The sequence below is a fragment of the Ceratotherium simum genome, chromosome 29 (genome assembly GCF_057802395.1).
Source record: "Ceratotherium simum simum isolate JZ-2026a chromosome 29, ASM5780239v1, whole genome shotgun sequence".
In the NCBI taxonomy this organism is placed as follows: Eukaryota; Metazoa; Chordata; class Mammalia; order Perissodactyla; family Rhinocerotidae; genus Ceratotherium; species Ceratotherium simum.
In genome coordinates, this window is record NC_141928.1 from 10,007,699 (window position 1) to 10,035,408 (window position 27,710).

Here is a 27,710-nt window from a genome sequence, read left to right on the forward strand (position 1 = left end):
AAAACAGCATCATTCACAATAGCAATATCAATTATCAATTAAGTTAGCTCTGTAAAACAAACTGAGAAGCCTCCCCTCTTTTTTGAAAGCTTTAAGATAGTTTGTAGGATGTGGGAATTACCTGTTCCTTGACAAATTTAGGGAATGCTACCTTAAAACAATTCGGATCTAGTGCTTTTGTTGGAAATAATTCTCTAATGACTTTTCCAACTTCTTCCTCCAATACAGGTTTGTTATAGGATTTCTTCCTCTTAAATAGCAGTAGAAATGATCGAACTCATCAAGATTTTCAATTTTAATCGCATAGGGCTGCACATAACAGCAATACATCATACTCTCTTAAAATTTTCAAATCTCCTTATACTCTTACTTTCCTTTTCTCAGTCTACATTCTGCTTATCTTTACTTTATTTCCTTTTACTATTATATTTGCCAGAAGGTTATCTATTATGCTTTTACAAAGAATCAATTCTCAATTAACAACTCTCCGTCCTTTTCTCTTACTTCTAATTTCTGATTTTATTTTTGCTATTTCCTTCCACGTGTTTGTCTGGCTACTTGAGCTGTGGGATAATATCAAGTGGCCTGACATACATGTGATTAGAGCCCCAGGAAAGGGAGAGGCGAAGAGCTATTTTAATAATGACCAGAAATTTTCCAACTGCAACAACGGCAGACTATACATTCTTTTCAGGTGTACATGGAACATTCACCAAGACAGATCGTAGTCTGGGCCAGGGTTGATGAACTACACAGCCCACAGGCCAAATCCAACCTGTAGCCTGTTTGTGTACAGCCGACAAATTACAAATGGTTTTTATATTTTTTAAGGGTTAAAAAAAATCAACATGCAATAGAGACCATATGAGGCCCACAAAGCTTAAAATATTTACTATCTGGACCTTTACATAAAAAGTTTGCTGACTCCTGTCCTAGGCCATAAAACTAAGTTTGTTCTCTGATGACATGGAATTAAAGATGTCAATAACAGAAATATATCTACAAAATTCACAAAAACATGGAAGCGAGACAATACATATCTAAATAACCTATGGGTCAAAGAAGAAGTCAAAAGGGAAATCAGACAGAACTGTGAATGGAATTTAAACAAAACATATTAAAATTTGAGGAACGCAGCTAATGCAGAGTTTAGAGGGAAATTCATAGTATTAAACGCTTATGTTAGAAATGAAGAAAGATCTCAAATTAATGACCAAACTTCCACCTTAAAAAACTAGAACATTAAATCCAAAGTAAGCAGAAAAAAAGAAATAATAAAGAGAAAATAATAAAATAGAAAACAGAAAAATAATAGAGAAAATCAATAAAAGCAAAAGCTGCTTCTTTGAGAAGATCAATAAAATTGATAAAACTCTAGGCAGCCTGAGCAAGAAAAAAAGAGAGATGATACCAATTACCATTATTGGGAATGAAAGAGAGGATATCCTACAGATCCTAAAGATAAAAAAAGATAATAATAAATATTACAAACAACTTTAGGCCCAGGCATTAGAAAACTTAAATTAAATGGCAAAATTCCTTGACACAAATTACCAAAGCTCATTCAAGAATAGATAACTTAAATAGCACTATATCTATTTAAAAACTTGAACTGTTGTTCTGGTGCCAGCCCAGTGGCGCAAGCAGTTAAGTGCATGCGCTCTGCTGCGGCAGCCCAGGGTTCGCCAGTTTGGATCCCGGGCGTGCACCGACGCACCACTTGTCAAAACCATGCTGTGGCAGCGTCCCATATAAAGTGGAGGAAGAGGGGCATGGATGTTAGCCCAGGGCCAGTCTTCCTCAGCAAAAAGAGGAGGATTGGCAGATGTTAGCTCAGGGCTGATCTTCCTCACAAAAAAAAAAAACCTTGAACTGTTTAAAACCTTCTCACATCCAGGCCCAGTCAGCGTCAGTGGTGAATTCTACAAACATTTAAAGAAGGAATAATACCAACTCTACATTAAATATTCCAGAAAACAGATGAGGAAGGAACACTTCCCAACTCATTATATGAGACCAGCACTGTCTTAATACCAAAACCAGACAAAGACATTACAAGAAAAAAATCCCACAGACCAATCAATATTTCTCATGAACGTACACATAGAATGTCCTAACAAAATTTTAGGAAATTGAATCTAACAATATATTAAAAGGACAATATATTATGTCCATGTGGGGTTACCCCAGAAATGCAAGTTTTGTTTCACATCTAAAAACCAATCAGTATATTTCATCCTATTAAAAGATCAAAAAGGAAAAACCATATGATCATCTCAATAGATGTAGATAAAGCATTTGACAAAATCCAACATCCAAGTATGATAAAAATTTTCTGGAAGGGTATTTCCTAAGCCTATTAAACAGTATCTATACAAAAAATCTACAGTTAACACTATATTTAAGTGGTGAAACAGTGAATGCTGTTCTCCTAAGATCTGGAACAAAGCAAAGATGTCTGCCTTCAACACTTCAACTCAATAGTGTACTGGATGTTCTTGCCAGTGCAGTAAGGCAAGAAAAATAAATAAAAGGGCATACAGACTGGACAGGAAGAAGTAAAATTGCTTTTATTCATAGACAATATGATCGTCTATATAGAAAATTATAAGGAATATTCAAAAAAGTTACAAGAACTACTCAAGGCTGCAGAATACCAGCTCAATATACAAAAACCAATTGTATTGCTATAAACTAGAATGGAATTAAAGCGAAAATAAATACCATTTACAAAGCATCAAAAATGTGAAATGCTTAAGGATAAATTTGGCAAAATAAAAAAGACTGATGAGAGAAATTAAAGAGGACTTAAATAAATGACGAGATATATACCATGTTAATGGATCTGAAGGCTCAACATTGTTAAGATGTCGATTCTCTGCAAATTGGTCCGCACATTTATTACAATCCCAATCAAAACCCCAGCAGTCCTTTTCTGTAGAAATCGACATGCTGATACTAAAATTTATATTAAAATTCAAAGGACCTAGAATAACCAAAATAACTTTGAAAAAGAATAAAGTTAGAGGACTACCTGATTTTAAGAATTATTATAAAGCTACAACTATCAAAGGGTGTGGTTCTAGCATATGGACAGATATATAGATCAATGAAATAGAATACAGAGTCCAGCAATATACCTATACATATACGATCAAATGATATTTGACAAAGGTGCCAAAGCAATTCAATGAAGAAAAGATAATCCTTTAAAGGGAGGGTGCTAGAACAATTTGACAGCTATATGTAAAAGTGACCCTTGATCCCTATATCATACCATATATAAAAATTAACTTGAAATAAGTCATCGACCAAATGTAAGAGCTAAAACTATAAAACTTCTTGACCTTTGGTTTGGCAAAGATTTCTTAAATGTAACACTAAAAGTCCTAACTATAAAAGACAAAAACTGATAAACTGGACTTCACCAAACTTTAAAACTTTTGCTTTTCAAAAATACTGTTAAGATAATGAAAAGGCAAGCTACAGACTGGGAGAAAATATTTGCAAAATGTATATCCAACAAAGGACTTGTATTTAAAAATACACAAAGAACTCTCCAAACTGAATAGTAAGACAAACAACCCAACAAAAAAAAGGGCAAACAACTTGAACAGACACTTCACCAAAGATATACTAATTGCAAAAAAGCACAAAGGTAAGATACTCAAAATCATTAGTTATTAGAGAAATGCAAACTAAAACCATAATCAAATGCCACTACACACCCACCAGAATAGCTAAAATGAAAAAGAATGAACATATCAAGTGTTGACAAGGATATGGAACAGCTAGAGGGCTGATGTCCTGGTGGTAGAAACGTAAAATGATATAAGGACTTGGAAAATAGTTTGGCAGTTTCTTAAAATGTTAAACATACATCTACCATTAAATCCAGCATCCATCCTAGGTATTTACCCGAGAGAAATGAAAGCATATGTCCACACAAAGACTTTCATCTGCACGTTCACAGAAGCTTTATTTTTAATAGCCTAAACTGGAAACAACTCAAACAATCATCAACAAGTAAACTGTCACATAAGTATTCAATGAAGTACTTACTCCTTGTTAAGCAAGCAAACAAAAACTACTGATATACTCAACACTATGAATGAATCAAAATAACTATTCTGGGAGAAAAAAGACAAAAAAAAAAAGAATTTATATAAAATTCTAAAAACTGTGATCTAGTCTACAGTGGCAGAAAGTAGACCAGTGTGTTCCCAGGGATGGGGTTGGGGGAGTGAGGGATGCACTACCAAAGGGCAGGAGGAAACTTCTGGGGGCGATGGACAAGCTCATCATCTTGACTGCGACGACGGTTTCACAGGCCCGCACATACACGCGTCAGAACTCATCAAATCGAACACTTTCAATACATGCAGTACGCTGCTGGTCAATTGTATCTCCATAAAGCTATATAAAAAAAGAACCCATACACAACAGACACAAAAGAGCACATACAGACATGACAAGACATATGGGGAACACTATAAAACTTTACTGAAGGACATAAAACAAGACCTAAATAAATAGAAACACAAACCATGCTCCTAGATGGGAAAACTCAATATTGTAAATATGTTGATTCTCCTCAAATCAACTTATTAACTCAGTGCGAGTGCACTGAGAATCAAAACATGATATTTTATGGAATTTGACAAGTTGATTCTCAAGTTCTTTTAGAAAAGATAATATGCTGTAATAACCAAAAATTTTTGAAAAAGAGAACAGAAAGGAAGGAAATGGTTCTATCAGACATCAAAACACACTATGAAAACCTTGAAGATAGTATGGTGAGTGAAAGAAGCCAAACAGAAAAGGTCATATATTATAAGATCTCATTTATACAAAATACCCAGACAGGTAAATCCACAGAGACAGAACCCAGACCGGCGGCTGCCAGGGCCTGGGGGAGGGGAGAATGGCCAGCAATTGCTTAATGGGTATGGGTTTTCTTTTGGGGCGAAGAAAATGTTTTGGAACTAGATACAGGTGGTGGTTGCACACCATTGTGAAAGTACTAAATGCCACTGAATTGTTCACTTCAAAATGCTTAATTTTGTGTTATGGTAATGTCACCTCAATTTTTAGAAAATCAAGGAGTGGCTAACTTCAAAAAAACCCCCATGCCATAAAGTTTCAATAATTGAAACAGTGTGTTATTGGGGAAGAATAGATTAAACAGATTAATGAAATGGAATAGAGCCTAGAAATAGTCTGGAAAATTGCCCTCTTTGGGGCTCAAGCAAAGCCACCCTGCAACAAGATTTCTCCCCGTGGTCACCAGACTGCTTCCTAAATCAGCTACGCCCACAGGCCTTAAGTTATCAGCAGGATGCGGCAACATCGGCATAATGCAGTATAGATTTCAGCACAAAAGCCAGGGTAGGGCCGGCCCCGTGGCTTGGTGGTTAAGTGCACGCGCTCTGATGCTGGTGGCCCGGGTTCGGATCCTGGGCGCGCACCGAGGCACCACTTCTCTGTCCATCCTGAGGCCGAGTCCCACATACAGCAACTAGAAGGATGCGCAGCTATGGCATACAGCTATCTACTGGGGCTTTGGGGGGAAAAAAATAAATAAATAAAAATCTTTAAAAGCCAGGGTTGAGTGTTAAAGGCATGATTTGCTGTTAGTGGTACAATTTGACCTAACTGGGGTGTTTTAATCCCCTGGCCCTGGGCCTGCTGCAGTGTAGCTCTGTTATATCTACTGGCAACGCACATGGCCCTCACATCCCAGCCCTGAAGGAAAGGCCTACCCAGCATTCCTTGCAGACCCCTAGGCCCCCCCACCTCCCCACCCCCCGGCGGATCTGGCTGGGGGTCGGCAGGGGTCAGGAGGAGGCAGCAATACAGCTTATTTCTGTTTGCCTCATATCCTGTACTCTCTGCATACGAGCCTTATCCCTAAGGGAAAAGAAGCTGCTGTGGGTTTCATCTTGGGGACAGGAAATGAGCTCTTAACCAAACTAAAGCACAAACCTGGGTATATGCAGGGATCTAGTTTATGACAACAGCAACGCATCAAACCAACAGCTTGAAGACGGTGCTCAGACAGTGGCTACATTTGGGAAAAAGACAAGTTAGACTCCACCTTATACTCCAAAATAAAAACCTAGACGTTTAAAAAGCCAAACCAACAGAACAAGATGAAGTAAGTATTAGCTAAAAATATAGGATAATATTTCTATAATCCTGGGGTAGGTAGGCTTTTTTTCCTCCTCTTTAATTTTTAAAAAATTTTTATTTTGAAATAATTTAAGATTTAGAGATGAGTTACAAAAATAATATAAAGAATTCCTGTATACCCTTCACCCAGATTCCCTAAAATGCTAACATTTTGCCACATTTGCTTTCTCTCTCTCTTCCTCTCTCTCTCTGATATATATATATGTAATATATATTATATATATGTATATATGTACTATAATATGTATATGTAATATAATATATATGTAATATATATTATATATATGTATATATATGTACTGTAGTATGTATATGTAATATAATATATATGTAATATATATAATATATATTCATATATGCATTTACATGCTGTGTCCCTCATGGTGTACCATATCAAGAGGCACATGATTTCTCTTTGTCTCATTACTTGTAATGTTTACTTTTATTCTTTGTAATTAATCAGTATTTTGTGGGAGATACTTTGAGACTTCATAAATATACTGTGTCTCATTAAACTTGCACCTCCTAGTTTCAGCATCTAGACAGTCTTTTAAAGTATTAAGACCAAAAAAAAAAAGACTGACAGATGTGACTACATGAAAACTAAAAACTTTGATAAGATGAACAAACTTATCGCCAAAGTTTGATAAAATGAACAAAGCTGCAAGACAATGATGGTCTGAGAGAAAAATATTTGTAACATATGTAATAGGCAAGGAATTAATAAATAGATTATATGAGGGAGTCCTACAAATCACTAAGAAAAAGCCAACCAAATGAGTCCACTATAAAAATAGGAAATTAATAGAAAAAATACAAATGGCCAATAAACACGAAAAGATGCTCAACCTTATTACTAATAACAAAACTGCAAATTTACATGATGAGCTCCTAGTTTGGAAAAATAAAAATAAAAAAACTGATAATAAAGAGTGATGGTAAGGATAAGAGTAAACAGAAACTTTTGTGTACCATTTACTGGGAGTACATATAAATTTGTAAAGCATTTTTGAAAGCTATTGGCAGTAACTACTAAAATTTAAAATGTACATATCCTCTGATCCATCAGGAAACACTCAGAGATGTATGTAAAGGGATACTTATCACAGCTTTGCTTTTCAAAGACTAAAAAAAAATTTAAATTTTCATTGGCAGGGCAGTGGTTAATAAGTTACTGTACAGTGGAAAAGCAACCATTAAAAAGAATGAGGTTGGGGCCGGCCAGGTGGCACAAGTGGTTAAGTGCGTGCGCTCTGCTGCGGCGGCCTGGGGTTCACCAGTTTGGATCCCGGGCGTGCACCGAAGCACCACTTGTCAAGCCATGCTGTGGCGGTGTCTCATATAAGGTGGAGGAAGATGGGCATGGATGTTAGCCCAGGGCCAGTCTTCCTTAGCAAAAAAAAAAAAAAAAAAAAAGAGGAGGACTGGCAGATGTTAGCTCAGGGCCGATCTTCCTCACAAAAAAAAAAATAAAAAACACATAAAAAGAATGTGGTTAATCTGTATGTCATGACATGGAAAGATTTCCTACATACTGTTAAGGAAAAGAGGAAAGTCAAGGAACATTATATATAGCATATGTATTAATAATAATAATAATATACTAACAGGTACATAGCTCAAGCTAATGCCAGTCATTGTTTTAAGCACTTTATGAACATTAACTGATTTAATCCTCACCACAATTCTATGAGGAAAGTTCTGTTATCAATCTTCACTTTAGAGACAAGGAAACTGAGGCACTAAGCGTACCTTCACCAAGGTCACACGGCTAATGAGAGGCAGAGCCAAGATCTGAACCCAGGGAGTGGGGTTCCAGCAACTATGTGTTTGACCATCAAACAGCCCCTCTCTCTGTATATATATAGGTATTTGCAAATTCATAGATAAAGAGTCGGAAGGCTATGGACCAAACTATTAACAATAGTCACCTGCTATTAAAACAAAACAATACTTTACAAATAACGAATTAATTAATGGAACTGGTTGCTAGATCCTCTGGATGTCTACCTACTTCAAGAACCAGAACAGACACTTCCTTCTGGTCTCATCTCCCATAACTGGAGACATCTCCTGGACTCTCTCTTCCCTTCAGTGATCTCATCTTTCAATAACATAGCTCACCACCCACAATTCTCTACTCCAACACATCTCCTCTTCCCTTTATGCACCATCCCTCATGCAAACAGCCTCTTAATACTATAAGTGTGGACCACAAAAACTGAGAAAGGTGACCCTGAAGTATTGTGAGTCTTGTAGACATTAAGGAGTAACTGGCAAGTATTTTATAAGCATGCAGTAGTACATTTCTTGCCTGTATACATAATAAGGTTGAAATGTAAATGTTTTGGAAAGATTTCTGACAGGCTTAGATATAAACATGTTCTCTGGTTAACCCTGAATTAACATAAAATTAAAGCAAGCCAGGACTTCCACTTCCAGGAATATGGAGTAGATACACTTTTCCCTATTCCTCCCACTAAACACAACTAAAAACCCTGGACATTATATGAAACAAACACAAGTGGACTCTGAAAAGCGAGAGAAGAAGGCAGATGCTAAGGACCTTGGGACCCAAGGAGCATCATGGTGGTGAGTTCCGTGGGTTTCTTTTTGCCCTACATATCCCAGACTGGAGCTAAAGAAGCCGGCAACTCAGAAACAGAAACAGACAGAGACAAAAAAAACACCCCCCGAAAGCCAGCTTTCTCTAGCCAAAAGAGCATCCAAGCAAGACAGAAACTGTCAGATAATAACAGATCTACTCCAGCCAAACACCACATAAACTACTGTGTCCACATAAAATCATGTCGGCAAAGCCAGAGTAGGGAGCCTAGACGTCCACCCTCACCAGGCGGTAATGAGGCATCTCGACGCCTCTGCCAAGATGGTGTCAGGGAAGGCCAAGTAGGGAGCCAGGATTCTCACCCCCACCAGGCATTCCTCCCCCTGCTCTTCTCTCTCCCCATTGGGGTGATGTTGAAGAGGCCTGGTGGAGGGTCACCATGATAGCAAACAAAGCCACCTCCCCAACCCGGTGACGTCAGTGGAGGCCACAAGGGAAGCTGTAATGAGGCACTCCTATCAGGGAGGTATAAGTGGAGGCCCAGTAGGAAGTTAGAATCCCACCTCTGTCCAGCAGTAACACAAAGCCCCACCTCCATGGGTGTCAATGGAGGTCAAGTGGGGAAACTGGACTTGTACCCTACCTAGCAGCAAAGAGGTGGTTCTCCCCCCTTTTCCTACCAGTGCAGTGTCAAAAAAAAGCCAGCTAAAATAGAAAGTTTAAATAAGATCCAGAGTATCATAACATAATACCCCAAATTTCCAGGTGTAAGTCAAAACTCACTCAGCAAAGAAAATCACCAAGAAACAGAAAGATCTCAAACTGAATTTAAAAAAATAATCAATTGGGGCCAGCCTGGTGGCACAAGTGGTTAAGTGCGTGCACTCCGCTGTGACGGCCCGGGGTTCGCTGGTTCGGATCCCGGGCGCGCACCAACGCACCACGTGTCAAGCCATGCTGTGGCAGCATCCCATATAAAGTGGAGGAAGATGGGCACAAATGTTAGCCCAGGGCCAGTCTTCCTCAGCAAAAAGAGGAGGATTGGCAGATGTTAGCTCAAGGCTGATCTTCCTCACAAAAAATAAATAAATAAATAATCAACGGATGCCAAAATCAGGATGACAGAGATGTTAGAATTATCTGAAAAAAAAATTTAAATCAGCCATCATGAAAATGTTTCTAAGCAATTGCAAATAATGCGTGAAGCAAAAGAAAAAATAGAAAGTCTCAGCAGAGAAACAGAAAGTCTTGGTAAATAAATAAAAAATATAAAGAAGAGCCAAACTTAAATTTTAGACCTGAAAAATACAATAACTGAAATAAACAATGGATAGGCTCAATCACAGAAAGGAAGGGACAGAAAAAAGAATCAGTGAACTGGGAGCCAGAATAGAAATTCCCCAATCTGAACAATAGAGAGAAAATAGACTGAACAAAAAAATGACCATTATAATAAAAGATCTAACATTCTTGTCATCAGAGTTCCAGGAGAGGAGAAAGAGGGTGAGGCTGAAAAAGTACCTGAAGAAATAATGGCTAAAACCTCCCTAAATTTAGCAACAGGCATAAATCTACAGAGTCGAGAAGGTAAGCAAACTCCAAAAAGGATAAATCCAAGTAAATCCACACCAAGATACATCATAGTCAAGCTTCTGAAAAATTAGGACAGAGAAAAATTTTTGAAGAATTGAGGAAAAAACGACACTTTACTTAGAGGGGAAGAACAATTAGAATGACAGCAGATTTCTCATTAGAAATCATAGTGGCCAGAAGGAAATGGCATATTATTTTTCAAGTGCTAGAAGAACTGTTAACCCAGAATCCTATATCCAGTGCAATATCCTTCAGGAATGAACGGGAAATAAAGACATTCTCAGATAAACTAAGAGAATCTGTTGCAATCAGACATACTCTAAAAGAATGGCTAAAGGAAGTTCTCTAAACAGACAAGAGATGATAAAAGAAGGAACTCGGAAACATTAGGAAGGAAGAAAAAACATGGTAAGCAAAAATATGGTTAAATAAAATAGATTTTCCTTCTCTTGAATTTTCTAAATGATGTTTGATGGTAGAAGCAAAAATTATAACACTGTCTGCCATGGTTCTAAATGTATGTAGAGGGCCGGCCCCATGACTTGGTGGTTGGGTGCATGTGTTCCGCTGCTGGCGGCCTGGGTTTGGATCCTGGGCACGCACCAATGCACCGCTTGTACGGCCACGCTGAGGTGGTGTCCCACATACAGCAACTAGCAGGATGTACAACTACGACATATCTACTATCTACTATCTACATATCTACTATCATACCCCACTACCTACTGGGGCTTTGGGGAAAAAAAGGAGGAGGATTGGCAATAGATGTTAGCTCAGGGGCGGTCTTCCTCAGCAAAAAGAGGAGGATTGGCATGGATGTTAGCTCAGGACTCATCTTCCTCACAAAAATAAATAAATAAATAAATAAAAATAAATGTATGGAGAGGAAATATTTAATATTATAAATGAGGGAGGGAAAAGGGATATAAAAGACAGCAAGGGTTCTACACTTCACCTGAACTACAAAAATGACGTTACCAGTAGATTGTTACCACACACACACACACACAAAATGTAATACCTAGAGCAACCACTAAAAAAGCTGTACAAAGAAATACACTCAAAAACACTCAGATAAAACCAAAATGGAATTTTAACAAATGTTCAAGTAACTCAAGGAAGGCGGGTAAAAGAACACAGAAATGACAATAAACAGAAAATAAAAAATAAAATGGCAGGTTTAAGCCCTAACATATCAATAATTACATTAAATATAAATGGTCTAAATACACCAATTAAAAGACAGAGATTGGCAGAGTAGATTTAAAAACATGATCTAACTATATGCTATCTATAAAAAACTTATTTCAAATATAATGCTATAGGCAGGCTGAAAGTAAAAGTATGGAAAACGATTTATCATGAAAACGTTAATTAAAAGGAAGGAGGAGGAGCTATATTGATATCAGATCAAATAGACTTCAGAGCTAAGAAAATTACCAGACAGAAAGGGACATTATATAACGATAAAATGCTCAATACACCAAAAAGACATAGCAAGCCTAAATGTGTATGCACCAGACAACAGTGCTGCTAAATATATGTGAAGCAAAAACTGATAGAACCAAAGAGAAAAAAAGACAAATTTTGGAATTTGAAAAGACAATATCAAAATTACAGTTGGAGACTTCAATACCCCTCTCTCAAAAATTGATAAGAATAAATGGACAGAAAATCAGCAAGGATACAGGAGAACACAACAACACTATCAACCAAGAGGATCTAATCGATATTTAAAGAAAATTCTACTCAATAACAGCAGAATACACAGCCTTTTCAAGTGACCACAGAATATCTGCCAAAATAGACCTTTTCATGGGCTATAAAACAAACCTCAACAATTTTAAAAGAACTGAAATCATACAGAATGTCTTCTCCAATCACAATGGAATCAAACTAGAAATGAATAAGAGAAAGATTACAGAAAAATCTCAAAATGTTTGGAAACTAAACAACATAATTCTAAATAATCCATGGGTCAAAGAAGTCTAAAGGGAAATTTAAAAATACACTGAACAGAATGAAAACGAAAATAAAACATATGACAATTTGTGGGACATAGTTCAAGCAGTGTTGAGAGGGAAATTTATAACACTAAATGCATACATCAGAAAAGAAGAGTCTCAAATCAATAATCTAAGCTCCTACCTCAAGAAACTAGAAAAAGAACAAAATAAACCCAAAGCAAGCAGAAGGAAGGAAATAATAAAGATAAAAGAAGAAACAAATGAAATTGAAAACAGAAAAATAAAGTAAAAAAAAAAAGAGCTGTTTTTTTGAAAAGGTTAACAAAATTGACAAACTTCTAGGATGACTGACAAAGAAAAAAAGAAGACATAAATTATAAATATCAGAAACAGAGAATATTATTACAGACTCTGCAGACATCAAAAGGATAATATAGGAATCCTAAAAAGAATTCTACACACCTAAATTTGACAACTTAGATGAAATGGATCAGTTCCTCGAAAAACACAAACTACCACAACGTAACGAATATGAAAGAGATTATTTGAATAGCCCTATAACTAGTAAGAAATTGAATTTATAATTTTGAAACTTCCAAAATATAAATCCCCAGGCCCAGACAATCTCACTAGGGAATTGTACCTAACATTCAAATTCTACCTAACATTTAATTAACACTAATTCTATACAATCTTTTCCAGAAAATAGAAGAGGAGAGAACACTTTCCAATTCATTTTATGATTACCAAACCAGACAAAAACAATACAAAAAAAGAAAACTACAGATCAATATCCCTGATGAATATAGACACAAAAATTCTTAACAAAATATTAGCAAAGAGAATTCAGCACTAAATAAAAAGAATTATACACCATGACCAAGTGGGATTTATTCAAAGGATGCAAGGCTGGTTCATTATTTGAAAATCAATCAATGTAATACACCATCTTAACAGGCTAAAGAAAAAAAAAATCACACAATCATATTAATCAAAGGAGAAAAGGCATTTAACAAAATTCAACACCCATTCATGACAAAAATTCTCAGTAAAACAAGAAAAGAAAAGAACTTCCTCAACTTGATAAAGAGCATCTACAAAGAAACCTACAACTAATATTATACTTAATAGTAAAAGACTGAATGTTTTCCCCCTATGATCAGGAATAAGGCAAGGATCACTACTCTCACCACTCTTATGTAACACAGTGCTAGGAATTCTAACCATTGCAATAAAGCAAGAAAAGCAAATAAAAGGCATACAGGTCAGAAAGGAGGAAAGGATGACATGGCAGTCTACATAGAAAATCCCAAGGAATATACACTAATAAGTAAGTTCAGCAAGGTCTCAAAGCTCAGCAAAGACAGACATACAAAATTGAGTTCAGCAAAGATAAACATACAAAAATCAATTGTATTTCTATATAATAGCAATGGACATCAACATTAAAAATACAATTCCATTTACAACTGCTCAAAATAAAAAATAAAGCACTTAGGCTTAAATCTACTAAAACATGTATAAAGCTTGTCTGTTAAAACTTACAAAATGCTGGTGAAAGTCATCAAAGACGTACTATGTAAATGGAGAGCTATATTATGCTCATGAATTGGAAGACTCAACATAGTAAAGATGTGACTTCTCAAATTGATATACAGATTTAACACTGTGATGCATAGATATTGTGATTTACAATAAAAAATATATATTTGGTTTTCCCTCTTGGTTCCTGGCTCACAGCTCCCAAAACGCTTGGAATTTTCTGAGTGGTAAGAGCAATGGAAGCAGCTTTTGTCATAATATTTAGTCTCTTGTCCTAGTTCCTGAAATCACTTCAGAGCCATGAAGGTGAAAGGGGTATCTTGCTATTCGTAACAAAAGCCTTTCCACCACAACTGGGTTTGTGTTAATAAGGTGACTTCTGGAAAGCACCTAAGGATGGGGGCTGGTTGCTAGGGGAACCAACCATAAATAAAGGGTTGGAACTTTCAGTCCCAACACTTGATTTCCAGGGAGGGGAGAGGGGTTGGAGGTTGATTCAATCCCCAAAGGCCAACAATTTAATCAATCAATCAATCATCAAAAGGACAGGGTTTGGAGAGCCTCTGGGGTGGGGAACACATGGAGATTTGGGAAGAGTGGCATGGTGGGAGAGAGCTGGGAATGTGACCCCCTTTCCACATACCTTGCTCTATGCATCTCTTCCATGTGTCTGTTCCTGAGTTATATCCTCTTATAATAAACTGGTGATCTAGTAAGTAAAATGTTTCTCTGAGGTCTGTGAGCTGCCCTAGCAAATTAGTTGAACCCAAGAAGGGGGTCATTGGAACCTCCGATCTATAGCCAGTCAGTCAGAAGCACAGGTGATAACCTGGACTTGCGAAAGGTGTCTAAAGTGAGTAGGGGGTAGTCTTGTGGGACTGAGCCCTTAACCTATGCAATCTGATGCTATCTCCAGGTAGACAGTGTCAGAATCGTTGAACTGTAGGACACCTACAGCTGGTGTCTGAGAATTGCTTGTTGCTGGTGTGGGAAACCACCTCCATGTTAGACTTGAGTCCAGAACCCTTTTTAAATGTTAATTCCCACCTAAATTACAGCAAGATTTTTTTTATAGATATAGACAAGATTATTCTAAAATTTATATGGAAAGACAAAGGAACTTCAATAGCTAAAACAATGGGAGGAATCTTTCTACCCAATTTCAAGATTTATTATACAGCTGCAGTAATCAGATCTGTGTGGTATTGGCCGAGGGCTAGACACATAGAATGGAACCGAATAGAGAGCCACACACATATGCCCAAGTGATTGTTTATAAAGGTTCAAAAGCAATTCAAAAGGAAAGGTTGCCTTTTCAATAAATGGTACCGGAGCAGTTGTTCATCCACAGGGGAAAAAGTAAAAGAACTCCAACCAAGGTGTGAACTTAGGTTCACACCTTATACAAAAATTAAGTCAAAAGGTATAACAGATTTTAAACGTTAAATGTAAAACTACAAAACTTACAGAAAAAAAAAATCAGAGAAAATCTTCAGGATCTAGGGCTAGGCTAAGAGTTCTTCAACTTGACACCAAAAACATGATTGATAAATGGAAAACTTGATAAATTAGACTGCATCAAAATTTAAAACTTTGCTCTGTAAAAGACCCTGTTAAGATAAAAAGACAAGTACAGACTATAAGAAAATATGTGCAAACCACATAACCAACAAAAGACTCATACCTAGAATATACAAAGAACTCTTCAAACTCAACAGTAAAAAACCAAACAATCCAATTAGAAAATAAGTAAGACATGAAGATACATTTCACTGAAGATATAGAGATGGCAAACAGGCACAGGAAAAGATGTTCAACATCTATTAGCCCCTAGAGTAATACAACCTAAAACCAAATAAGTTATCACGACACACCTGCCAGAATGGCTAAAACAAAAAAAAATATTGAAAAAAACAAATGCTGGAAAGGATGTGGAAAAACAGGATCATTTATACATTACTGGTGGAAACATACAATGTTATGGCCACATAAGAAAGTAATTTGGCATTTTCTTTAAAAACTAAACATGCAACTATCATATGACCAGCAATCACACACCTGGACATTTATCACAGAGGAATGAACACTCATGTTAACACAAAAACCTGTACATGAGGATTTATAGCAGCTTTATTCATAACAGCCCCAAACCAGAAAAAACCAAGATGTCCTTCAGTGGGTCATGGTTGGACAAACTGTGATGGGGCCATATCAATGAAGACTATTCAGCAATGAAAACGATCAGACTACTGACACCTGTGATAGATTCTCCAGATGAATCTCCAGGGAATTATGCTAAGTTTTCGAAAAACAAAAAAAAAGCCAATCCCAAAAGCTATATGCTGTAAGATTCCATTTATATAACATTCCTGAAATGACAAAATTATAGAAATGGAGAACACATTAGTGGTTGTCAGTGGTTAAGGAGGTTAGCTAATTCCTAGAGATAGTAAACAACTTGCCTAGGAGCACACTTATGCAAACCAACAAATCCTGAGTCCATACCCCCATCTGCCTCCCTTTATCAGGCTTCTTCAGTCTGGAACACTATCCCCCTGCCCTAAATCACCAGGGCCAGGTGTCTGACAACTAGAGACCACCCCTACAACCCAGAGCCCACTGAGCTTATTTGAACTAGACAATCCAAAGTCTGCTTGCCTTGCCTTGCCTTTCCCACAGAAACCACAAGAAAGGCTCCTGCCCATGCTTTCCCCTTGCTCCCTCTTCCTCCTGACCAATGCTGGTGCTTCCCCATGTGGCCCTGCATGGAGTGGCAGCTCCCTCCTCTCGGGACCTGTGAGAACAAACTATCTTTTCAATGGCAGTTGTCTCCTGATCTGTTGGCCTCACCATACCTGAATAAAAATTAAATCCCAGGTACATTTTAAAACAGAATGACTGTATCAGTGTCAATAGCCTAGTTGTGATGTTGTACCAGAGCTTGCAAGATGTTACCGTTGGGGGAAAATGGCTAAAAACAAGATCTCCCTGATTACATCTTACAACTGAATCTACGATTATCTCAAAATAAAAAGTTTAACCGAAAAAAATGACAGAAAAATTAAAGCAAGTCCCTTTGGTTTTCCACTAACCAAACTAACTGAGGTTTCTTGGTCAGTAGCCGTTCTAAATAGCGAAGAGGAAGTTTCAGTGAACAGGAGGAAGTACCAGAACACTGCATTGTTCTCTACAGGGCCTGTCTACTTTCGAAATGAACCAACTGTGAAATAAGCCACTAGGGAGAATAAAATCTTTGGGTCAAAACTAAAATTCATAGTTGGTGGGGGAGCAGCCTAGAAGGAGACAATTTAAGCCACTGTTTCTGACAGAATCATCCTAACAGCAGCGGACGTTTGCTTCTTGCACTCCAGGCACCGTGCATGTGCATCCTTCCGGGCACGGCTCCACTCCCCGGGGCCAGGGTTCCACAGGGCAAAGGGGAACGTGCAGGGAAGATGTAAGAGTTACCCAAAGTTGGCTCACCCAGGCCATAGGAAACAAAGGCCCCAGGGCTGGTCATAAAACCACTTTCCGTGTTTTCAGTAAATCTCAGTTTAATGTATTTGCTAACAAAACAAAAGGGAGAACACCTGGTGCCTTTTACCAAAACAAGCTCTGGTTCTGAAAATAAACCAATGTGGGAGGCAGGACTCTGTCTGTGGTCATTTCCACCGTTGGGAGTAGGCCCTGGATAGCAAGGCTGCGAGGGGAGGGGACTGGAGGCAGCAGGAGGAAGCAGTGGCCCCTTGTTTCTGCATTTGCTTCCGCATTTGCTTCCGCATTTGCTTCATGGAGGCAGAGCTTCAGGAGGGGCAGCTCCCTGAGGCTTCAGGCTTTCACTGTGGCCACAAGGAACAAGGGTGGTCTTCCTGCCCTGCTCGGGGCCTCCCCGAACAACTTCAGCTTTCTAGAGATCCACATGACAGCCGTGATCAGACTGGACATACGATTATGTCCCACATTTTCCACTTGGTATCTACCATCTGTTTCTAATAAGATATCGCTACTATCTTCACATGCTTTTCATGTGATTTTTTAAATTCCTTGTGCACTATATATATAAAAACACCAGCTTGTCTGAACCTGCATCAGCCTTCAATAGATTTTTTTTTCTTTTACCACTTTGGTAAGTAAAAAACAGGACTTCATCTGCAGATTTAGGATTTTAAACTTACCCCTCTCTATGCCCCCTAGACATGGCACACTGGCCCAGAGGGGAGCCAATCTCTCCAGCAGCCCCAAAGCCCCTCACATCTGACAGTTCAAGCATTTGAAACTTTCTATGATTTAGAATATACTAGATACATTTACGGCATGTATAAAGTATACATGTCCAATGTTTTTAAGAAATGTTTTGTTGTCTAATTAGTTTCAGAAATAAACGGCAGTCTTGAAAGAAGAGGGAGTGCAGAAAGAAATGGGTAGTGGAGACTTATGGGATGACTGGTCTTTGTCCTGCGCGTGGAGGCCCACTTGCGGGTCCAGGCCCTCACCACGGCCGGCTCCCAGCACACGGCGGCAGGAAGGAGCAGGAGCTACAGCAACGTGACTTCCTGGGCCTCTCTCTGACCAGGCTCTGGACGCCAAGTCCTCCGGCCCCTCCTGGGCCTCACTTCATCAGCCCCCTCTCCTGTACTGCCAGCCCTCCCTCACCGCTGGTTCCTTCCCAACAGCAACTAAACATGCTCAAGGCTTGCCGGCCTTTAAACAAAGAAAAAAGACTCCTGATCCCATGTCATCCCGTGTCGTCATCCTCTAGCTACCACCCTCCCTCTGTCCTCCCTTCTCCTAAAGCCATCTGCACTCTCGGCCTCTCTGGTCACCTCCCACTTCAGGTGGACTCTTCGAGTCCACCCCAAGCTTGCTCCTGAGCCTGCCACCAAGTGCACAACCACCTCCTCGTTATTAAATCCAACGGAAACCTTTCAGCCTCACTTCACTTACCCTTCAGACAATTTCGAACATTAGTGACCACCTCTTCTTCTAGAAATGCTCTTTTCCTTCAGTTTCATACTAAGTTTCCCACCTCTCTGGATGCTCAGCCACGGTCCCTTCTGAGCGCCTCCTTCAGGTCCGCCCCTACTCAGGGATACTCCAGGGGGCTCGGATGTGGAGTCTGAGATGACAGGACCGTTTCAGTTATGCCACGGTCTCTGCTATATGATGATGACACCGAGACCTCTCCCCAGACCTAGACCGCTCGCCACCTCCTCCTAGACGTGACACGAGTACTTCAAACTCAGCACATCCAAAACTGACCCAATCGTCCTCCTCCCACCCCCAACCCACCTGGTTGTCTATGCTCCTGTCTCAGCAGATAGCATCCACACATACCCAGCTGCCCAGCAAGACACCCTCGTGTCACTCTCCTCCCTCCCTTTCCTCACCTCTGCACCCATCTCCCAACATTCAGGCCATTTTTTCTGTGAAAGAATATGTATTTGGGTCCCCATGTCCCATGTTCCCATGTCCCTCAGATCCATCCACTTCTTTCCATTTCCACTGTCAGTACTCTGGGTTAAGCTACCATCTCTCACCCTACATTAAACTCATCCACTTGCCTCAGTACCTATACCCTCCACTTATTTATTTTCCTTGCTGCACACACGAAGTGAACTTTTTTGTGTGTGTGTGAGGAAGATCAGCCCTGAGCTAACATCTGCCAATCCTCCTCTTTTTGCTGAGGAAGACTGGCCCTGGGCTAACATCCGTGCCCATCTTTCTCCACTTTATATGGAACGCCACCACAGTGTGGCCTGACAAGCGGTGCATCAGTGCGCACCCGGGATCCAAACCCGGGCCGCCAGCAGCAGAGCGTGCGCACTTAACCGCTCCACCACGGGGCCAGCCCCCAACTGAACTTCTGAAAACACAAATCTAAGAAACTCTTTTCCTTATAGTCCTTTAATGACTCCCACCACCCTCAGAATAACAGCCAAACTCCTTCGTGTGGCTTACAATACTCTGTTGTGATCTGGCCTCATCCACCTGACCAGCCTCATCTCTCACCCTTCACCTGATAGAACCCAACCTTCCCTGAATACTGGGACTCCCAACGCCTTGCACAATAGTAGGTGGTCAATAAATAGTTGTGAAACCATGTGTAAATAACTAAATGATAGTAATGTCAGGAAAAGTTTCACTAAGGAGCTATTCAAAATGGATTTTGAAGGATGAGTAAAATTTTACCCAGAAAAGGGGATGGGGTACAGGAATTTTGAAAATATGGAAAAAGTGAGTTCAAAGGTACAATGGTACAAAGTCCCTGCTTATTCTGAATGTGAGAAAGTGAGAGGTTCAATGAGGCCAGAGGAGAAGTGAGTAGAAGGAAGTAAGACTGGAAAATACACTGAAATCACGTGTGCCAAATTAAAGGATTTGGATATTTGTCCTACATCTGGTTATCAGAGATGAGAAACCTCTTGGGGAGAAGACCCACGGCTGCCACTGAAACAAGGGTGCATATTATCATCCAGGCCCTCGCTCTCAGAGACGTGCCCGATTGAGAAGCACCCGTACGACAGGAGGCGGGGCACAAAGCCTAGGCACAGGGGAGATTCAGTCAATTCATCCCCCACCAAAACATTCATTTTACTTACACTCACTTGAGTGAGAATAGAAACTGACAAAATATCACAACCTTTCTGGAAGGCAATATTCATCAAATTTAAAATGTGACTACTCTGACCCAGTAAATCCAACCCATGAAACTATTCTACAGAGCTAACAGGACAACCATGCCAAGATACATATCCAAGGATGCTGTTGATCACATTAAAAACAAAAAATGGAAACAAACTGTCTTTTAATATGAGATTATTAACCAAATTTTGGTACAGTCAGATAATAAAATATTATGCATTATTTAAAGGATGAGATATATCTATATGGATTGATATAGAGCTATGCCCACAATATATTATTATTTTTTAAGTTATGAGAGTCTGAATAGTACTGCCCCATTTGTACATGTAAAATATGTTTTTAAGAAACCCCACAAACATACACACACACTACCAAGGGCTTTCTGAACTCTAAGTCAGGAGGGGCTAAAACACAACAGGAAAAACTGGCACAGCCCTTCCTGAGACAGACTTGTGGTGACCACATGTAGAGATTTATCTAAGAATGACTTAACTTAGACAGTAGTTCTCCAAGTGTGGCCCCTGGACCAGCAGCATCAACATCACCTGGGAATTAGTTAGAAATGCAAATTCTCAGGCCCCACCCCAGACCTAGTGCAGCAGGAATTCAAGGGGTGAGGGTCCTTCAGAGGACTGAGGCCCACAAAAGCTGGAGAATCCCCCACCTGGACATCTGGAAACAGTCACTGGACTATAGGATAATCTGCCACTTCAGGGTCACTGTGTCAGAAAGACTCCTGTGTGCAGGGTGGGGTTCATCAGGAAGGGAATGGAGGAGGTCTTAGACTGGAGTGAGGAAAAAGAACAAAATCTCCTATTCTCTCTGAGGCCCGGACCCAACTCGGCTAGGACTTGACGTGCGGCAACTCTACACGCCGTTCTGGGGTAGGTGGAATGAAGACAGCCAGCAGGGGCTGGGCAGGTAGGGGATCAGAGGAAGAACCTGGGCCTCAGCAGCAGGTGTTAATACACTCTGAGTTTTACTCTCTCATTCCCATTATCCTCAAAGCTCCAGCAAGTCTCATTAAAGTAATTCTGGTCTCAGCTGTTCTGTGGGAAACCATGGAAGGTCACAGAAGGGAGTAGAAGGGAAAGCAGCGTCCAGCCCCACTCAGGCCAGAAAGGTGGGAGCAGTTGCTGCCAGGTTGGCCAAGGAGCTGTACCCCGCCAAGGGCGACCTCATACATGTCACCAACACTCAAGTCACAGTGTGATGGCAGGGGAGAAAGCCAGAGCTGAAGGACCCTAAGCACACTTGGGGCAGTGCCCGGGGAAAGGCTCAGAAAAGGCTGAAGGACCAACACTTGGCAGGTCTCGGGGGAAGGAAGGAAGGGAGCAATTTCTAGAAGTAAGCTGGAGGGGGTTCATGCTGTCATAATCTGGGATTTAGCAAGAGAAATGGATAGATCTGGAAAGCTAGATCTGAAACATAAAATAGTCTGTTAGGATTCCCTTCAAAGCATTTGCCACAATTTTATTTTACATTTATTTGTGTAATCATTTAATCGTCTTTCTCCCCCTCTAGACTGTAAGCTTCATAAAGGCAAGAATGATATGTTTTTGCTCACCACTATATCCCCAGCCCCTAGCTGGCACACAGTAGATACTCAAAAAATAGGCTGGATAAAGAAACAATTTAAAATTAAAACACTCTGGAATGTTTGATTATTCTCTCTCTGTATTGTTGGCTTTTTGTTTTGTTTGTTTTTGCCAAAAAAAGTGTATTATTATATGAAAGTATATTACCAAAAAGTATATTTATCAAAGGAAGATGTTTCCTTTTTGGAAAGAATGAGTCATCTCATAAATACAGTGCTGTGGCTTTAGTCTCTGCGTTATAAACACTCATTGAGAAAGGCAAAAGAATGTAGGTAAAAGGTAGGATGTATTTCACTGGAAATACACAGCAACACACCCAACAATGGCCATCAGTGATGTCCAACTTGATGCTCTTAGACGCTGCAACACCCCAGAGTAACTTGGAAATCAAAGGTTACTTCTGTGAAGAGGAGATTTAGTGTAAAGTGCTTCTACGGAATTACAATTCACTGAAAACTGCCCACCCACATATGATAAAACAGACTTATTCACTTGAAACAGCATGTACTACCTTCGGCAAATGCCAAACATCTCCAACATAGAGTCATTACGCGAGGACATAGGAGACCCACCCGTCCTCGGATGGCAGAGACGAGCACCCGTCACTCCAAGATCTGAGAGTGTGGCTGCGGAACAGAAAGGCGAGGCTACTCCAGAGAGGACTGCAGGAATAGGAACAATAAATTGAGAAGTTTAGCAAATAACCCCCAGCCCCCTCGCCTAAGAAGCTTCCCCTGACCTGGAGAGAAGAGAAGTTATAAAATTAAATTTTTATAAACAAACATTTGGCATCTTTTACTTCAAACAGCAACAGGGCTATGCTCACTGCAAAGTGGCTGTGCTTCCCAGGGTCAGCAATCCATCTGGTCCCTAACTCTCGGGACTGCATGGCCACAGTACTTAACGTATCCTGTGCACAGGAGGGATTAATCCTACAGCAGATGTGACAGGTGGAGAGAGGTCTCGCCGTTGTCCGCAGCAGGGCTTCCTCAGCCACGGCAGTTCTGGCTCAGCATCTCCGCAGCCACCATAAAAGGCCTTACATTTCAGTTTGGCTGGTGACTTCATATGAAACCCTGGATAAAAGGAGTGGGAAGTGCCTCTCCTCCCCCAGCCCTCCCCCTGTTCCCCTTGAACGCAGGGTCAGACCTCTGGGGAACAAAATGCTTATCTGAGAACAGTCCAACAGCCAGAACAAAGAGAGGACTCCAACGTCTCTCCCTGGAAGGGCTTTCAGAGGGAGCTCGGACACACTCCGTCCTGGAGTACAGAGGCTGGGTAATTGCCAGGCTGACCCTGTGGAGCCTCCTGCCCTGCTCACCTTTCACTGTAATGCACGGTACAGCGTAATCATGAAATGTGCTTATTAATTTTACTCATTTGTCACTGCGCTCTTCTGCCCTGAGCGAGATGTTAGGAGAAAATGATAGGGATAGATTCTGCTCCTGTCAGGCTCACCAAGACTCAGAAAACCAGACTACCAGAGGGCATCTGCCGCCCGCTCACCAAGCACCCAAGATGACCCCAAAGGGACAAGCAGAATGTTAAAGACACAGATCAACCGAAGGGAACAGCAAGAAGACGGGGAGACCCACGCGCTGGGGGTGAGCCCCGCGTGAGCCTCCCAGGAGACCAACCCGGAGCGGGTCCTCCCGGGACGGCAGCGCTGAGGCCCGGCCCTGATTCACAGCTTGCCGCTTCATATCTAATTCATCAAAAGACACTCTGGCTTCTCAAATCAGGAACATTTTTATTAGCTTCTCCAAGAGTTTTATGGCACAAAGCCATACCTAATGATTCTATTTTACGGCAAGTTATACACTCAAACAGTGCTTTGAAGTCAGGCAGCAGGTACGACTCAAATCTTTGTCAAGAAAGATTCCCTCGTTCTTTCACTTTTAAAATGTTTATAAGCTTTCAAACAGTTGGGAGAGTGATGTGGAGCACTTTAACTGGCTACTCTTCCCTCACCCAGGACCCGGCGCTGGCTGACCCGATATACAGCTGCCTTTACCCCGGTGTTCTCAATGGGCGCTGACTTTGCCCACCCACTCCCTCCACCTGGGGACACCTGGCCATGTCTGGACACATTTTTGGTTGTCACAACTGGAGGGGTTGGTGCTATCGGCATCTAGTAGATGGAGGACAGGGATACTGCTGAATATCCTGCCACGCAGGGGACAGCCCCACAACACAGAATTATCTGATTCTCTGCCCCAAAGTGCCAAGCTGGAGAAACCCTGCCCTAGGGCTCCTTCTGGACCAGGTACTGCATCCCTCCCACATCTGGGACGTCAGATACACTAATCTAGTCATGGTGGCAGGTTTTCAGTGCTGCTAATGAGACTCATGTTCTTTAATTCTTATGTATTCTTGGTGCATATTTTCCAAGAACAAGAATAAAACAACGCCATAAACAAAAGGAGGAAAGTGAAAATCAGACCACCTTAGAATCTTAGAACACAGGACACAACCACTGTTCACTAAACCCTCCTGATGTTCTCCTGCGTTCTTTAAGCTCCACCCAGATAGGAACTTATCTATTGAAACAACAAACTAACCCATCCCAGCCATCAGTACTACTGAACCCCGCCTCCACTTTCAGCAGTCTGCTGAAAAGCAAGGCGAGCTCTGCGCTACACTGTGGGGTGTGGCTGGTCAGAGCACTGGACTCGGGAGGGGTCTCCTCCTGATCACCACTCCCAAGGACTGGGACTCGCGCACTGCACTTCTCAGAGCTCGGGTGCTGCTAATCAGCGGAGTGGCGATAAAGCTACTTGCCCTTTCAGCCTTCCAGGGACTTGCGAGAGCCAAATGAGTGCACTGTTAGGAGACTGCTCTGTAAACTGTAAAGAGCTGTACGAACGTATGGCAATACATTTAGGACATTTATCCATGTAGGACAATCTGTGACAACCACCTAGGGTCTTTCAGATTCTCGGATCCTTTTTGTGAAACATCACAACTAGAAATGCCTTTGGAAATCAACTAATCCAACCCCTTAATTGTACAGAAGGTGAAAATGGGCATCATAGAGGTCCACTGACTTGGCCACGGCTAGGAAACAGCCCAGATGGGCACAGGCCTTCTGACTCCCAAACCAGGGCACTCCCCACACCTTCCCATTGGTGATGCTTCTCTCCCTGTTTAACTCCCTAGAGGGAAGAAGCACATCTTACACACAAGGTTCAGAGAGCCTTGAACAAGGGAGGTAAATATTTGCTGAATCAGTGAATCTTGACTTACTACATCATAGCCCGTCGGGGCTCGGTTCCGAGAAGCCACCACCCCCACTCCCGTGATGGGATCCATCGACGTCTCTGGCAAGGCTTCTGAAAGGTCTTTGACTTCAGGCATGGTGGATTGGTCCTGGTTCCGAAAAGGAAAGAGAAAGTACAAAAATTCAAACTGAGCGTTTAAAGTGAATGATACAAAGGCTCAGACAGACAGAGCCAGAATCTTGGGGCAAACATCCTGAGCTAAGCTCCACATACCTGCACCGGCTCAAGGACCTGGCCCCAGCTGACCTTTCCTCCAAGAACTCAGATCATCTCTGGCCCCCAGTCTTCTCAAGTTAGCTTTGAACACTGAGCTAACACAGTAAATGAGGGCTTGTCCCTCGGAGGAGGAGGTAATTTTGACTCAAACCCAAAAGCAAACCATTCTCAACTCTCCCATCCCGCTCCCTAACTTCTGAACAGATACCAGTAGCTTCCCTGAAGATAAATCAGACATGGCTAAACCTAACACCACCTTTCGTTTCTCTCCCTTACAGTATCCCTTTATGGAAAAGCTGACTTCCAAGTCCACGGCCTTTGTGACAACCAAGGGTGGACTATTCAGTAGGCAGAGCTTTGCAAACACACGGAAGAAAGTGTTCTGGGCACGGAGGCAAAGGAACGGCATGCAGCCCAGGGTCCAGGACTGAGCAAGAAGAAGTCATGATACTGACTCACAGAGCTGCAGGGAGAAGCAGGAGTCATGTAAATGGAGGGCCTGCAGAGGCCCCTGGCACACAGTAGGCACTCCACAAAAGCAGACGAGCCTGGTGGGTTGGGGTCACGCAGGTCCGGCGTAACCGGCCATTCCCCAGAGGATAGGCAGATCCCTTTGTTGTGTTAATCCCGCAGGTCATGTGGACACTTACTCAAGCTAAACACCAACAATGACCATAATTCTTGCTGGGCACTTGGGGAGAAAGGGAGGGGAAATGGAATTATTATTCTGCTGCTGACTGCCTCTTGATGTGACCAGAGCAGACAAGCAGAATATGGAGAGCACCGGGGTCTGTGCAGCTCGAGTGGCAGTGCACCAGGAAGCAAATAAAAAAGGTAACACCTTATGTAAATGACTTTTAGTACTTTTAAAAGGACAAGCAGTGAAAAAGAGCAAGTTAAATTCCACCTCCTTCTGCAGCAATTAAATTCCACTGGCTGCAGGTCTGCCAGAGCTCTCAAGGCTGGTTACCGCTTCTAAAGCAAACCAAACACCCTGCCTAACTAGGCAGGCAGGAAGAATATTCTTAGTTCTCAGCCGAGAATCAGGAAAGGCAGAGGCTATTAAAAATGACTGCAGCGTCCTAAATAGGAACAATTGGAATGCTGTGTGCAAGTTACCCATGTAATCAGCGTCCCCAAGACCCACAAAAGGCTCCGGAAACAGACTCGTCAATGCAATGGAGCCAAGTCCCGGATTAAGGCTCAGAAGCGCCTGGCAGCAGCCGCATTCTCAGCTTCTGTTTATGACAAAAGCCAAACTAAGTTATGCTTTACTTAATTCTACTGAAAATAAGTTTCTAGAAGCCCAGGACAGAAGGTAGGATACCATGCTGCATCACTGCATCATTTTCTGTTTTCAAATTTCATTTACCGGGCAGGTTTATCTGCATGAAGCACAGGGCTTCGTGCTTCCTGCACACAGTAGGCATTAAGTAAATATTTAGTGAATAAATTCGCATGTATGCCCCCAATAACGGGGATTTAGAATTAAATATGTGCACCACCCCAATCCAAAGCAAACACTGATCAAAAAGTATCTTCATTTGGAAAATCCCATATTATTCGTAACAGGAAAATAACATTGCTGCAGTTTGCAAAATATTGGTACCTGCTGTTGGTTACCAAAATGCTTTGCAATTAACAACTCATTAAGAGAATGTACGAATTCTGCCAGTGCTAAAATATCATGCTGTGAATTTAATAAAGAACATGCGAGGTAAGTTTTTTTTATTAAGATAGTTCTGTCTCTATCTAACAGAGAGAGAGAAGGTAAGCATGGGAATAAACAAGAAATATTTCATTTGCTGATAGATTCATGTCTTGGGTCACAGTATCTTCCACGAGGAACTGATGACAATGGCTGTCTTTTGCTCTGAGGCACTCTCTCCAGTGCAGTGGGGTAAATTTGCTCTCAAAGAAACGACGCTGCTCCCAGAATGCTCCAGTGAAGCAGCCCAGCAGCAGGTTCCAAGATGGCTGCAGGCCGCCTCCAGCTGAGGCAGACAAAGGAGCGGCGGCCTGTGCCCGTGCATGCATGGTCACATTCCAGCCTCTGCAGGATGGGAGGATGCACCGAGCAGAGCACTAGCACAGAGCATCTCGGATGCAC

The 27,710-nt window shown here is 41.1% G+C and overlaps 1 protein-coding gene across 3 annotated transcripts in view; it reads right to left on the minus strand.

The window, feature by feature from the left end:
* Positions 1-27,710, minus strand: part of MVB12B (multivesicular body subunit 12B) — a 184,428-nt gene that overhangs the window by 145,791 nt on the left and 10,927 nt on the right. For all 3 annotated transcript variants that reach the window (XM_087419078.1, XM_087419079.1, XM_087419080.1), the window contains exon 2: positions 25,350-25,472. In XM_087419078.1, coding sequence (XP_087275204.1) covers positions 25,350-25,472 — 123 coding nt within the window. The remainder of the gene's footprint in view (positions 1-25,349; positions 25,473-27,710) is intronic.